The 16,600-nt window shown below is 44.3% G+C and overlaps 1 protein-coding gene across 1 annotated transcript; it reads right to left on the bottom strand.

Moving 5' to 3' along the window:
• Positions 1–7,871: 7,871 nt before the first annotated feature.
• Positions 7,872–8,743, bottom strand: LOC124648551. Its single transcript, XM_047188293.1, has 3 exons — positions 8,636–8,743; positions 8,341–8,543; positions 7,872–8,265 (listed from the first exon to the last, which is right to left on the bottom strand). The coding sequence occupies exons 1-3, from the start codon at positions 8,741–8,743 to the stop codon at positions 7,872–7,874; spliced, it is 705 nt and encodes a 234-aa protein (XP_047044249.1).
• Between the last annotated feature and the right edge of the window lie 7,857 nt (positions 8,744–16,600).

Genomic DNA, 16,600 nt, shown 5'->3' with positions numbered 1-16,600 from the left:
CGGTAATGCGAACATTATCAACTTTACCCAAAGGTTTCTTTGTAGAATGATCAGCAAGATTAACATCCAAATAACAATTTTTCAGCGGTGGCAAGTCAAGCATATTATAAATTTTCTTCGGCATAACGAAATACTTGCACCAAGATCACATAAAGCATTACAATCAAAATCTTTAACCTTCATCTTAATGATGGGCTCCCAACCATCTTCTAGCTTTTTAGGAATAGAGGCTTCGCGCTCTAGTTTCTCTTCTCTAGCTTTTATGAGAGCATTTGTAATATGATGCGTGAAAGCCAAATTTATAGCACTAGCATTAGGACTTTTAGCAAGTTTTTGCAAGAACTTTATAACTTCAGAGATGTGGCAATCATCAAAATTCAAACCATTATAATCTAAAGCAATGGGATCATCATCCCCAATGTTGGAAAAAATTTCAGCAGCTTTATCACGAGCAGTTTCAGCAGTTTTAGCAGTTTCAGGCAGTTTTTCGCGCTTTGCATTAGAAGTGGAAACATTGCTAACACCAATTCTTTTATTAGTATGAGTAGGAGGTGCAGCAATATGTGTAGCATTATCATTACTAGTGGTGGTAATAGTCCAAACTTTAGCTATATTTTTCTCTTTAGCTAGTTTTTCATTTTCTTCTCTATCCCACCTAGCACGCAGTTCAGCCATTAATCTTATATTCTCATTAATTCTAACTTGAATGGCATTTGCTGTAGTAACAATTTTATTTTCAATGTCCCTATTGGGCATAACTTTCGATTTCAAAAGATCAACATCTGAGGCAAGACTATCAACTCTAGAAACAAGAATATCAATTTTATTGAGCTTTTCCTCAACAGATTTGTTAAAGGCAGTTTGTGTACTAATAAATTCTTTAAGCATGGCTTCAAGTCCAGGGGGTGAATTCCTATTATTGTTGTAAGAATTTCCATAAGAATTACCATAGCCGTTGCCATTATTATAAGGATATGGCCTATAGTTATTACTAGAATTGTTCCGGTAAGCATTGTTGTTGAAATTATTATTTTTAATGAAGTTTACATCAACATGTTCTTCTTGTGCAACCAATGAAGCTAACGGAACATTATTAGGATCAACATTAGTCCTATCATTCGCAAGCATAGACATAATAGCATCAACCTTATCACTCAAGGAGGAGGATTCTTCGACAGAATTTACCTTCTTACCTTGTGGGGCTCTTTCCGTGTGCCATTCAGAGTAATTTATCATCATATCATCAAGAAGTTTTGTAGCCGCCCCCAATGTGATGGACATAAAGGTACCTCCAGCAGCTGAATCCAATAAATTCCGCGAAGAAAAATTTAGTCCTGCATAGAAGGTTTGGATGATCATCCAAGTAGTCGGTCCATGGGTTGGGCAATTTTTAACCAGAGATTTCATTCTTTCCCAAGCTTGAGCAACATGTTCAGTATCTAATTGTTTAAAATTCATTATGCTACTCCTCAAAGATATAATTTTAGCAGGGGGATAATATCTACCAATAAAAGCATCCTTGCATTTAGTCCATGAATCAATACTATTCTTAGGCGAGAGATAGCAACCAATCTTTAGCTCTTCCTCTTAATGAGAAAGGGAACAATTTTAGTTTAATAATATCACCATCTACATCTTTATATTTTTGCATTTCACATAGTTCAACAAAATTATTGAGATGGGCAGCAGCATCATCAGAACTAATTCCAGAAAATTGATCTTTCATGACAAGATTCAGTAAAGCAGGTTTAATTTCAAAGAATTCTGCTGTAGTAGCAGGTGGAGCAATAGGTGTGCATAAGAAATCATTATTATTTGTGGTTGTGAAGTCACACAACTTAGTATTTTCAGCGTTGGCCATTTTAGCAATAGTAAATAAAGCAAACTAGATAAAGTAAATGCAAGTAAACTAATTTTTTTTGTGTTTTCGATATAGCAAACAAGATAGCAAATAAAGTAAAACTAGCAACTAATTTTTTTGTATTTTGATTTAGTGCAGCAAACAAAGTAGTAAATAAAATAAAGCAAGACAAAAACAAAGTAAAGAGATTGAGAAGTGGAGACTCCCCTTGCAGCGTGTCTTGATCTCCCGACAACGGCGCCGAGAAAAAGAGCTTGATGGCGTGTATTTCACACGTTCGTTGGGCAACCCCAAGAGGAAGGTATGATGCGCACAGCAGCAAGTTTTCCCTCAGAAAGAAACCAAGGTTTATCGAACCAGGAGGAGCCAAGAAGCACGTTGAAGGTTGATGGCGGCGGGATGTAGTGCGGCGCAACACCGGAGATTCCGGCGCCAACGTGGAACCTGCACAACACAACCAAGCTACTTTGCCCCAACGAAACGAGTGAGGTTGTCAATCTCACCGGCTTGCTGTAACAAAGGATTAACCGTATTGTGTGGAAGATGATTGTTTGCGGAGAAAACAGTAAAAACAAGTATTGCGAGTAGATTGTATTTCGAGTAAAGAGAATTGGACCGGGGTCCACAGTTCACTAGAGGTGTCTCTCCCATAAGACGAACAGCATGTTGGGTGAACAAATTACAGTTGGGCAATTGACAAATAAAGAGAGCATGACAATGCACATACATATCATGATGAGTATAGTGAGATTTAATTGGGCATTACGACAAAGTACATAGACCGCCATCCAAGCTGCATCTATGCCTAAAAAGTCCACCTTCGGGTTATCATCCGAACCCCCTCCGGTATTAAGTTGCAAAACAACGAGACAATTGCATTAAGTATGGTGCGTAATGTAATCAACAACTACATCCTTAGACATAGCATCAATGTTTTATCCCTAGTGGCAACAGCACAACACAACCTTAGGGGTTTCTGTCACTCCCCAGGTGTCAATGCAGGCATGAACCCACTATCGAGCATAAGTACTCCCTCTTGGAGTTAAAAGCATCTACTTGGCCGAGCATCTACTAATAACGGAGAGCATGCAAGATCATAAACAACACATAAGCATAACTTTGATAATCAACATAACAAGTATTCTCTATTCATCGGATCCCAACAAACGCAACATATAGAATTACATATAGATGATCTTGATCATGATAGGCAGCTCACAAGATCCGACAATGATAGCACAATGGGGAGAAGACAACCATCTAGCTACTGCTATGGACCCATAGTCCGGGGGTAGACTACTCACTCATCACTCCGGAGGCGACCATGGCGGTGTAGAGTCCTCCGGGAGATGATTCCCCTCTCCGGCGAGGGTGCCGGAGGCGATCTCCGGGATCCCCCGAGATGGGATCGGCGGCGACGGCGTCTCGGTAATGTTTTCCGTATCGTGGCTCTCGGTGCGGGGGTTTCGTCACGGAGGCTATTTGTAGGCGGAAGGGCAGGTCAAGAGGCGGCACGGGGGCCCACACCACAGGCCGGCGCGGCCAAGGGGGGGCCGCGCCGCCCTAGGGTTTGGCGCCCCTGTGGCCCCTCTTCGTCTCTCCTTCGGACTTACGGAAGCTTCGTGAGAAAATAGGCCTCCGGGCTTTTATTTCGTCCAATTCCGAGAATATTTCTTTACTAGGATTTCGAAACCAAAAACAGCAGAAAACGAGCAATCGGCACTTCGGCATCTTGTTAATAGGTTAGTTCCGAGAAAATGCACGAATATGACATAAAGTGTGCATAAAACATGTAGATAACATCAATAATGTGGCATGGAACACAAGAAATTATCGATACGTTGGAGACGTATCAACCGCTGGCCCTGTGGAGATTGTGCCTCACGACTTGGCCGCTTTCAACAACTACCTCCAGTGGTTCCATGAAAACACGCGTATCGAGTTAGTGAAGCGCGCGTATGCTGACTACATCTTGGACGACCCCATCGAGTTCGATGAGGTTGCGCAAAGCCAGCACGACACCTATGCTCGCGAGAGGGAGATCGACTTCTATTGCTTCCGAGCTGAACTTCGTGGTAATGAATTCTCTCACTAAATAGTACATCATCTAGATTGCCATGTGCTCGCTTAAATTGTGTATGCTATGTTTGTCACAGCGGTCGGAGATCCAAAAAACAGCTGACGAGTGCGAGATTATGTGGGACCAGAGCGGGAGAGATGAAAAGCCTGTCGGACCGTTGCGCCATTTCATTAAGGTATGATCACCAACTTTGAATGTACGCTATTATGTTCTGGTGGCTTTGTAACCATGAGTTCCATGATGCAGAACACTGCACGAAAGATGCGGCGGTTAGCGAACTTGCTAGGTTGCCGCGAAGGCGAAATCCCTACATCCTCCTCTTCTGAAGAACCGCAGGTATGGACTATTTTGTTGCTGTCAAACATGTTCTTACTAATTTCAACTTTTGTAATCTCATGTGTTCATGTTTGTGAAGATTCCTCCCGACGACGACTTGATTCTGAGTCAAAGCATACCTCCAAAGCATACCTCCAAGCAAGCCCCACGGTCAGCTTACCAGTTGAAGCCAAGGGGCAATGCTCCAAAACGGTACACTCCGGAAGATTATGTTAACCGAGGAAAGAAGGTTCTCATTGAGGAGGATGAGGGGCCGGTGCGGAGATCATCTTTGTCGAGGATGAGGAACGACGAGCCGTTCTCTTCAGAGGAGGAGGAGCAGCAGGAGCAGCAGGAGCAGCAGCAACAAGAGCCACGGCAGCGGACGAAGAGGATGGCCGTCCGGAAGCAGCCCGTGAGGACGACACGTCGAGGACGACGATAGGATGTGCTCCGTGTTGTTGTGAACTATATCTTCATAAGTATCGAATTGTGAACCCTATGTCATTTCGAACAATGTTTGTAATGCTACTTGTTGCTTGAATTTACTTGCTACGATGTAGACTACATCTTCTGATATTGCTACTTGTTGTGTATGTTCTGAGATTGGTACTTGCTGTGTCCAATGAAAACTGTTGGAGTTTGGTAGGATTTTTCAGGTTTTTAACACAAGTCAATGTGTGGCGCCCTTCACAGTGGCGCCACACTGCACTGTGTGGCGCCCACGGCATCGGCGCCACACATGCCAACTTATATCCAGTATTGGGTCGAAAACATCCAGGGGCTCCGGACGATAAGTCCTTAGCCGTTTTGGCGATGCTCTTTGTGTGGCGCCCGTGGCATCGGCGCCACACATGCTACTGTGGCGCCCGTGGCATCGGCGCCACACGTAGAGGCTCGCAAAACGGCTAAGTCCCAGACGAATTGTCTCACAGTATGTTTTGGGCAATTGTAAGGGCATGTGTGGCGCCGATGGGAGGGGCGCCACACATGCTGCCACGTCGGATGGGCGCACCAGCTCAGCGTCGAGGGCGCCACGTCGGCTGGGTGTGTGGCGCCGGCAGGAGGGGCGCCACACTGGCATGTGTGGCGCCGATGTGTGGGGCACCACACAAAAGGGTTAGATGGGTGAAATAGTTTCGCCGGAGGGTCAGTCTGTGCTTTTCTTTAAGTTTTGGGTTATTTTTGTGCAAATCGCCTTTCATTTGTGGAGGAAGTGTTGCTGTAAAAGTCAATGATGATGTAGGCAAATACTTACAAACAAAGAAAGGTTTGAGGCAAGGCGATCCGTTGTCACCAATGTTGTTTAACATTGTTGCAAATATGCTAGCTATTTTAATTGAGTGCACTAAAGTTGAGGGTCAGATCGAAGGAGTAGTTCCCCATCTAGTTGATGGGGGACTATCAATTCTTCAATATGCCGACGATACGATTCTATTTATAGAACATGATCTAAAAAAGCACGAAATCTGAAACTAATAATTTTATCCTTTGAGCAGTTGTCGGGTCTTAAGATTAACTTCCATAAAAGTAAATTGTTTTGTTTTGGTGCGGTCCAAGACGATGACAACCTTTATGACGAATTGTTCGGATGTGGGATTGGTAGTTTTCCTATAAGCTATTTGGGAATTCCTATTCATTATGGGAGGCTCACTTTGGCCGAATGGAAAATAATCGAGGAAAGACTACAAAAACGTCTTAGTAGTTGGAAAGGAAAATTGCTATCTCTAGGTGGACGATTAGTGCTCATTCATTCAGTACTCACAAACATGATATTGTATATGATCTGTTTCTTCCAATTTCCTAAAGGAGTCTTGCAGAGATTAGATTATTTCCGGTCTAGATTCTTTTGGCAGGGAGATATTGAGAAGAAAAAATACCGGTTGAATAAATGGAATGTCGTTTGCCATCCAAAAGATCTAGGTGAACTTGGTGTCCATGATCTTGAGGTTAAGAACAAGGCCAACAATATCCAGCTTTATATAATATTGTACGTTAAAAAGGAGACACCTTACTTCCAGTGATGGAAACATCTCCTCCTTCTATAACGTTTAGGCGATATCTTGTTGGACCAAGATTGGCCTCCTGGAATGAACTCCTACAGAGACTAGCTTCAGTTCATTTGGTGCAAGGGTCCGATGTTTTTTGTTGGGGACTTACCAAGAATGGAGTATTCTCGTTAGCTTCCATGTATAAAGGTTTAATACAACCCATCCAACCTGTTTTAAATAATAGAGCTATTTGGAAAATGAAGATACCTCTCAAAACTAAAGTGTTTGGTTGGTATCTTCGTCGGGGTGTCATTCTTACCAAAGATAACCTTGCCAAGCGCAACTGGCACAGTTGTACGAAATGTGTTTTCTGTCACGAAGAGGAGATAATAAAACACCTTTTTTCAACTGTCGATTTGCGAGATCTATATGGTCAATCATTCAGATGGGCTCTACCTTATATCCACCTCGTAGCGTTGTAAATATTTTTGGCAATTGGTTAAATAGGGTGGATTCTAGGTTTAAGGTTCTAATTAGAGTAGGAGCGATAGCGTAATATGGTCACTTTGGCTATGTAGAAATGACAAGGTTTTTAATGATAAATGTTCATCTCTTATGCAGATTATCTATCGATGTACGGCTATGCTCCGTTTATGGTCGTCGGTTCAGCGCTTGGAGGACCGCAACCTCTTTACGGAGGTGTCTACACGGTTGGAGAATACGGCCAAGAAGTTTATTACCCAACATGGAAGACTGCATAATCGTAGGATTGCGGCACCGTTGGTGTAACTAGCTTCTCTTTTTTATAGATTTTTGAGAACTTTTGTATTTACTCTTTTGGAGACCTTGTACTATGTTGGGACGGTTATGTGCATCTTAGCTATGCAGAGGCCGAATGTTTCGTAATAAAGCGTCCTTTATTAAAAAAAACTTCAAGCCATGAATCTTCCAGCCGCCGCTCGTGGATGGAGGAAGAAGACGGGGCAGGGACGGAGCCAGGAAGAAAGCTTGAGGGGGGCAAGGTATGGGTCTGATCTGATTGAGGGGGGCTGAGCTAGCTAAAGTACCATGAATAAGAGGTTGCCATGGCTAACATTACAAAGAAAACCAAGAGCATAGGGGGGGCGTAGCTCCTGCTCGTCCCCCCTTGTCTCCGTCCCTGAGACGGGGGATGGGGATAACGCGTCACCGTCTACCAACATATATTATTTTGTATGTCCACTCGTTTGAGCGACAAGCGCTGGAGTACATCAAACTGTAGTATTGAGAGTCCGAGACATACAATTTGTCATTATGGAGGATGGTCGCGACACCGCGCGAGTGCACAGCCGAGAAAACCTAGAACTTGTGGCCTCTTGAAATTGACTCGAAATATGAACTGAAACAACACCGAAAAAGGGAGCAACATTTGCTGACACCACAAATTATACAAGAAATCTCAAAAAAGGGCAAGAACTAAAAAAAGAATTACTGATTGTGAGCCGTAGTTACGGAGGAACAGCGTGCGTGCATGCATGTTGGAGCACAAAACCGAAATCAGGCAATTGTTGGACTTCAATGATACGGAGTACATCTGATCAAATGTGATGTGATCAGTTGATGAAAGGCCGGCTGGTTCGTGCTTCTACACCTGCGCATGTCCTTGAGGATGGGGAAACTGCTGGTTTGGTGGGTGCGCTCCATAGCCCTGTGCTGGAGGAGGAGGGTACTGCGGGTAGTTCGGCGGCGGGGCCTGGCCGTACCACTGGGGAGGAGACTGCTGCGGGAACTGCGGCTGCCCCATTGCGATCCCGCCTCCTGCCTTGGGCGCGGCAGCGGCGGCGGCGTCCGTCTGCCTGCCGAGCAGGACGTAGGAGGTGATCCCGAGTGCCGTGGCGGCGAGCGTGAGGATGGCCGCCCCGGCGAAGATGCCGTCCTTGAGGATGAAGCACTGCCCGAACGTGTCCGTCTCCCGCAGACCCTCGCCGTTAACCGCCGCGCCATCCACGAACAGCGCGAACGCGATCACCGCCGCTATCCTGCACGTTTCAGTCAGTACTGGTCTGTCAGGCCAGGTCCAGCTAGAGCTTGTTGAATTCTGTCGAACACATTACCATGAGACGACGGCGCAGACAACGCCGATGATCCGGTTCTTCTCGGAGGGCATGGTGCGGGACTTGCAGCATCCGCAGCAGCCGCCGACGGCCGCGAAGATAACCTGGGCAACTACCAGGAAGAGGGCCGCGCAGATCGCGAGCGCCAGCGACGAGTTGCGCGGGTAGTAGCACGCCCCGTCGCCGATCAGCACGTCCGAAGCCTGCGAGAACCCACGGTTCAGCAAGAAAACACACACACACACCCACAGACATGGACATTAACCAAGGGTAAGTAGTGACGGTGCCAGCTTACAGTGAGCTTCGTGCCTTCGGCGGAGAACCCCATGATTGTGCTAAGCAGCCCGAGAGAACCCACCACCGCGACCACGATTTTTGTCGTCTTATCCATTTTCCCTGTCATTGCTCTCGAAGCTCGTGAGTGATGAGTCTCGATTCACGGTCTTTTTCGGGTTGAAGTCGACTAGCGTAGAGGCAAGCTTATATAGAGAAAACTGGCTCTGAGGGCATCCTACCTCGATCAGCGCGAGGCTACCAACTACGGAAGGGGAAGACTTCTCCCCCGTGCCTTCCTCCCCCGTTGATTGACCAGGATTCGTGAACCAAGCTTATTTTCCTTGATAATTGTTATTTATGAATGAAGTTTTTCTAAAAACACCGGGAAGGTTACTGTTGTGGGCGCACTTTTGATCAAACGAGGACCAAGCAATTAGAACACGATAATATAACATATGGAGTAGATTTAATAACGAGATTTGCCTAACCAGCATGTTCTAAAGGGCATGGCTATGGGGCGCAGAGAACCAAGTTGTGGTTGGCTGGTTAGGAGGGTAATGGCACCCGCAGCCCACCAGAATTTAAACCACATGTTTGCTACTTAGGTGTCTCATTAATGGCGTAATATTATTTAGTGTGAGGCAACGTTCCCGTCAACAGCGAGGTGCGTCTACGGTGACTTCGTCAATCTTAAGAACCGTCGAATGAAATTTCTTTGACTCAGTCTCTCGAAGATGCTCATAGGGGTAGAGTGTGCGTGCGTGCGTTTATAGGGGTGAGTGTATGTGCGTATACGTGAGTGTCTACGTTTGTAACGTGTTTAGCAAAAAAAAATTTATGGGGCACACCTCTCCTTAGTACCGCAACACCAGTTGTCCCGGGTGCGCCTCCCCTTTGGTGCATGTTGCTATCTAGTCGTGATGGTTATAACGGTCGGTACCTCCCAAATTATATATGAGGAGAAGCTTATAATTGTCTAACCCAAACCTCTTTTTACAATGAACGCTACCTACAGAAGTGACGTCATCCGTAATGTCATCCATGTGCTAACTTAGTCCACTCACAAAATTATAAAACCAAACTAAAACTTAACTGAAACACGATATTTTTGTAACATATCGAAGTGACGTTAGCAGGTTCAGTTTTTTGCGAGAATGTTTCACAATATTTTCCATGTATCCGTTTAGTTTCACAAAAGTTTCACTTGTGTTTCAATTTTTCGATAAAGGGAATATATAATATCGAAGGATACCAATTACACCCAGCCTCTGCAACAACGCAATGCTCTAAAAAATTACGGATGCACACAGCCAAAAAAGAGAAAAAGAAAACTAAGAAATAAAAAGTCCCGCTACAGCATCACAGCCCTAGCAACAGTAATACAACCACCACCAAGACAACACCTGAAAATCAGACTCTTCAAAAGCGACGCCTCCAAGAAGGAAACAGTGCACCAACGCCGTCATCGCTCGATCAAAGATCTTAGATTTTCACCTTGAAGATAGTCTTCGCTCTCAAAACAATGCCTTCAACAAGGACATTGCCAGGCACAACCAGTTAAGGCCAGACCTTGGGTTTTCACCCTGAAAAGTAAGACTCCGAAACTCACATGTGCTGCCGCCCCCACTTCCATACCACTGCTGCGAAGTCCGGAACACCAAGCAAGCTCCTCAACAGCGCAAAGACTTGAACCTCCATTAGCTAGTCCTCCAATTCGGCCTTCATGATATTCTCTTCTTCTGACTTCACCATGGATCAACTGTCACTTAGTGTCAACACAGAAAAGAGCTTCGCGCCGCTCCCTCCAGACCAAACGGTCGGAATAAAAGCATGGGTGTGCACGACCGAACTTGTGTTTCAATTATTGGTTTTATATTAGATAAATGTCAGAAGCCTCATCAATCTCAAAGCACTGAGTGAATGGTAGATATGGCTCCTGTAGGTTACGTTGCCTTTAAAAACGCCAGGTTCGGTGTGGACTTCATGTTTCCACTGAAGTTGGGACAATGTGCTTCTCGTTTCAATTGTATTTGAGGAGACGTCCACTACAAACATAAGGAGATGAAAAATAGTATGCAAAAATTAAGTTTAATATGTATGTGCAATTTGAGTTTTTTTGGGTGCTTGGTATGGTAAAACTTGAATTTCGGACTTTACTATGTTTTCTGCAAACTTGAATTTGAAACATTCGTGAAGTTTATGTGGCCTACAATATTGATCTAGGGATTGTTGTGATCATGAAACAACTAAAAAGTTTAGGTAAAATGTTGTTGAATAGAGAAGAGATGAAATCGAGAACGCATGCAGACAAATTAATAAGAAACACCCTTGGGGTATCATCATCTTCATTTGTCCAACCCATCCCCCTCTGGACACGATCTGAGAAAGAATGGACAGTACTATCGATTCTTTGGGTGTCAAGATGCATTATCGATTCTGAGGTATCAAGATGCGTGTCTACATGCCCTGTAAATTTCATTACCGAATATAAAATACCCTAAGAGAAAAAATGAAATCAAGCATGAATAGTGTCACATAAAGAAAAAACACAAAATGCCACTATTCACATAACATTTATCTTTTTTTGGTATATTTTAAATTTGGCTGTGATAAATCAGGAGAATGTGAAAACAAATTTTGTCAACAGCCAAAAAAAAGTTAGCACTTACAATTTTAATTTTGTGAAGTGATATCATGGTATCATATGAGATGTGATATCACTATAGATATTTTCCCGTACCGGTCATGCAGGCTTGGCCCTTCGCAAGTCAAGTGCAGAATCGAAATGGTAGTACTGTATCATCCACATAGTCCATGCTAAGTCTAACTGTACTCATGTGCATGCATTTACTAATTAAGTTACCGAGTTGTGCTAATAGCTGTTCGTTTCGGTAGTCGCTGCGCCCTTAATCTCCGAGTTCAGTTGACTTATGACATGTATCATGGCATTGGCAGCTTCCTTTGGCCAAATCAAACAAATTACTACCAAAGAATATGTATGTTGAACAAGTTGCGATGTTCGTCTGGGTTAAAAAAAAGGCGTATCTAAATATAACTGGGCTAAGGCAGGTCATTTATGCACAAAGAAAAAAGATCGTCCACATGTACGAGCTGTCGAAGTGGGATAGTGGTTGTAATTAAAAGTTGAATGGCTGCAACGTCCAAAGTCGCGTCGGTTCGTTGCATTCCATGCCCCCCCCCCCTCTATCATCAGAACAAATAATTCACGGGCATTATTTGTCCATGTAGGACGAACTGTCCAGTGGTTGACCAATATATGTATTGCACTAATTACAGCCTTAACGACATGACATATATTCTTCAATACGACCACGCATCTAGTTGACCGGCATCTTCCTTACAGCGCACTACTGCTGGTCTATCATGCTAATTTTCATCGTCCGCGCCAAGGAGATAGACGGAGAGCGAGGCATGCATTTGCACACATCTCCATCTCCATCTGCACTCTCCACTACTTTAAAAGAGCCAGAGCGTCTCATCCAATACATCTGACCCGTACGATCAAAATATCTAACATCTCACATTCCTCATGTCTTTGACGGGCGGACAACGTCTGCTCCGCCGGTCCGCCCACGCGCTAATTAAATATTCCTCTCTAATAATCGCTGAACTGCGTCGCTTTGGACATCGCCCACGACGCACACTTCCGCAGAACGCCGACACGCAGCCCTCAGACATCCGCAACCCGCAGAATCTCCGAGCGCCAGCCCGCAATCGCCGCCCTGACGCCGACGTCCCCAACCCGCAGCAGATGCCGCCGCCGCAATCTCCGAGCGCCACCGCCGCAATCCCCGCCCCCGACGCCCCGGACTCGCCCATTACCCCTCGCTCACGAGTCACGATCGCAGGTCAAGCCACCACCGCATCCGTCCTCCTCTCGAGGTCGCCCAACCACGCCTGCGCCGCCACCACGCACTACCTGCTCGCACGCCTAGGCGTATCCGGCCCTGGTCCCTTCCAGCGCCTGCCCTTCTTGCCACCATATATTTGTGCACGGGCGACGAGCCAGCAGCCAGTGTTCCGGTGATAGTTGCGCCTCCTTCTCATTCGGAGAACACCGCCAGCCGCCACAAATTTCTCATCTCCGTTTCAGTTTACGCCGGGGATGACGAACGAGGCAAACAAGGTTGTACTTGGGCCCGTGGGCCTTGCTGGAATGCTGGTCATGTCCTATTTTGTACCTTCCCAAGTCCCAACTGATTGGTACTGATTCATATGACAACATTGTACTTTGTGTGTGGTTGTTTTGCAAATTGCTGTAGTGGTGACGATGTGAGGAAGATTTGGTTGCCTTCATGTAGACCGTGTTTTGCCAACATGCTTGCTGATACAGTTTGTGTGATTCCTAGGTGTTTGATGAATTGCCTCTTAGACGGAGGCTGAGGAGATTGCTATTGTTCTCAGATCATTGGAAATTATAGTAGTATAAAATTTTACATCGTGGCTGGAGCAATCAAAATCTGAAAAGTCCAGATGGAAGCCCTCACTTCAGCTTATCGAAATGAGGTATTGACAGATCGAAACATATTTTTCTGTTGCATCAAGTATTATACATCTGTTTCTCCCTCTACTTAATTATTCTCCTTTCATATTGTGTTAAGTGAGGAAAGAGACACTTTTGAACCTTCTGGTCTAATGTTCTTCTAGAACCATTCGTGACAAACAACTACATTGGATTACATGGTTTCTGAGGGTCATCGCATGTATACTTTGCACTTTGTCATACAATATATTTAATTTTGTACTACCAACCTCAAAAATATCCTTGTCTCAATTGGAATGTGCCACTTGATTGTTCAACAATACCTACTATGCAATATTGTATGCAGGGACTGGGTACTGGCCAATTTTATGAATGTCGAATGTATTATATAGTGATTGGAGGGTGGATGTTCTGTGAATTTTACACAAACTGGTGTTTTTATATTACTGAAGATTCAAAAATTAACTACCATCAATGTGTTTCTTCAATGGCAACTGAACTCATTTTTTGTCATGCTTTCAGTATTACAGGGTGTTGGCCATAATGATGACAAGGTCTATGTTCCCCCTCCGACAGAGACTCCATATGCTCTGGATCAGGTACAAAAAGGAAATAGCATTTATTCATCTAAATACATACTACATATTTTCTACGATGATTATACATTATGCATTTTTGTTGTGTTAGAAGTTTCAAAAAAACATTTACATATGGATAATGGAGAGATAACTATCCCCTCATGTAGATATCTATAAATTTTGTCCACGTTTCACAAGGGATGCAGGTTGAGCCTTCATAAAATCCAATATTCGTGGTGTGTATGATAATTTATTTTCTAGCGGTTCATAATTCTTGCTCCCACTGTTAGGCATGTATCATAACTCCCGCACACTACGGGCCTAGGAGGTTTAATTATCAATCGGAAGGGACGGTTGTTGTGTCTTTCTTTCATTACAGACTTGCCGTTATGGTATTGCTTCTTATTTTTAGTGAACACTCATTTCAAACATTGTGTTTTAGTGAACATTAAATTCAGAAATGAAGTTGAGATGAGATTGGTAAATCCGGGAAAAGCACCAAGAACATCGCATGTAGAGATGCCTTACAGGGATGAGACATGAGTATTGTTCTTGTGTGTCTTTTTAGTCCAGCTATATTGAGAGAACACTGGAGATAAGCATGAGCTGGACTAATCTATATTACCTACTGAAAAATGAGAAGATGATTAGATGAAAAATATGGCTTCTCTGTTACATTTGTGTATCCTGAAAACCTAACCCGATTATGTTATAACTCAATTGTGCATGTTGAGTTTTTTTTTATTCCTACAACTATTTTTGTGTTCATATTTGAGCCTATATAAATTATGTTCCATCATTTTTGCATATGTTAGCTGGCCTCACTTCCACCAGAAGCTATCCAACAACGTAACATGCAAAAGACACCAACTATAACTAAATTATGTTCCGTCATAAATGATGTTGGATGTTGCAATACGAAAAATGTCTTATCATGAAAATTTGAAGTTGGCCTCACTTCCAGCATAATCTATACAATAATGTAAGATACAAAGGATACCGGATATAAGAAAAATGGGTTTACATTTATATTATGCTCATACTGGCATAAAAAACTTCACGTTTGCCAACTACATGAGGGTAGTCGTAGCTGGTATAATGGGCCTGTGTATTTCTCTGTTCTTGTGATGTGCTTCTATGTCCACAAATTCAGTTCAGTTCTGCCAATTGGAATCTCCTGCTAATTTTCAATATAATTCATATTTTGCAGAGCATGTGCTCATAAGGCTCAAAAGCAACATAACCAAAGGGAGATCCTCTAAATAATTTCATGGAAGATAGAACTTCGATGAACTGGTTTCTGAAGAATTTGGTGCATGTTCTCTGAGTTTTTGGAATCTCCTACTTAATTTCTATATACTTCTTATTTAGCAGAGTATTTTTATTAACAAGGCTCAGGAGTAACAGAACCAACGTATGGCCCTCTAAATGAAGTCATGGAAGCTAGAGCTTCAATGAACTGGTTCCTGAAGCACTTGGTGCATGGTTTGTAACTGGCGGTTGTTTGAGCTTTCGAAGAAATTTAGTTAGGTTACTTGTGCCCTTCTAAATCCAAATGAATGTAGAAAATTTGGTGGAACCTCTTAATGTAGCTTAGAATTTTTTACCACGCCGGAGTATTGAAATGAACTTCTGGTGATTATTAGGTTGTTAGACAGAGGGCCTACGCAAATTCTATGTACCAGAACCTTTTTACGTGTACTGCAGAGAATGATTTTTCTACAATAATCTTTTTTCCAAACTTGAACTCTCTTCCTTGTTTCACTGTTTGCTCTTAACTGTCCATCTGGGTGGAGTAGATATGAAATTTCTTTGTCTATACTACCATGTGAGTATGCTTGATAGTGCGATAAAGAGTACCAACTAATTAGATTGTTCATGTCTTCATGAGTTGAATAAAAACTCATGAAGACATGAACAATCTAATTAGTTGGTACTCTTTATCGCACTATATTTATTCAACTCATGAAGACATGAACAATCTAATTAGTTGGTACTCTTTATCGCACTATCAAGCATACTCACACAGCGGCTATGCAGGGTAGCACGGCTCTCGGCTTCGTCCGGCGGGGATTCGATGTGCCTACACCGCGGCATGCGCCGTCTTGTGGGGGCACTACGTTCTGCAGTTCCACCCCGGCAAGAAGGGCGGTTGAGAGGGGGACGGGAAGGTCGTGGGGAGCTCGCATTCGCTACTGTGGATGTGCTCGGCCATGGCCTGGAGCGTTTTGATTCTCAGAGTTCCAGGCGACAAAGGGGGAAGAGGGAGACTGGCGCTGCTCCTGGACGTTTCAGGCGACGCCTGTTAATGTCGTTGTACGTGAGCACTGATATCGTATTCTCTCAGTTGTTCTGTCTTGACTCTGTTCATACTTTTGGGGCTTCCAACTGCTATGGATCAAAACACGTGATTCGGGATTCACGTGAATATTGCAATTGGCTCAACTTTGGATCATAACTCGCAATACTAGGGATTCACGTGGATTAAGCCTGATGGAGAGCTCCGCTTTTTGCGGAGGAACGTTGGAGGGGACCCGAGGTCGCTTCTGGGCGATCTCCACCGGCGAGGATTCCGACGATGAGTCCATGTCGACATCGGCTGTGCATGCTACAGTCTCCCCGACGTCGTTCTGTTCGACGCCACCGGAGGATGGATGCACCCTGCTGCCGTCGGCGTTGTCAGCTGTCATTCGCAGAGAGGAGAAAAGACGTCGCCAGCGCGAGGCGGCGATCCTACTTCGATCAGGTACGCCGTCGCGCCTCCTTGTCGACCTAGCCGGCGACCACGAGCCACCACGCGGCTCCGCCCTCGTCTCCTCTGAGCCGCCGTCAGAGTCGGGTGCGGCCGCGTCGCCGGGATCGCCATCGTCGTCGCCCTCGTCTAGTTTTGTACTGCTTCTCC

Source organism: Lolium rigidum, chromosome 4 (assembly GCF_022539505.1).
Source record: "Lolium rigidum isolate FL_2022 chromosome 4, APGP_CSIRO_Lrig_0.1, whole genome shotgun sequence".
Lineage (NCBI taxonomy): Eukaryota > Viridiplantae > Streptophyta > Magnoliopsida > Poales > Poaceae > Lolium > Lolium rigidum.
This window is presented reverse-complemented; position numbering and strand designations above follow the sequence as displayed.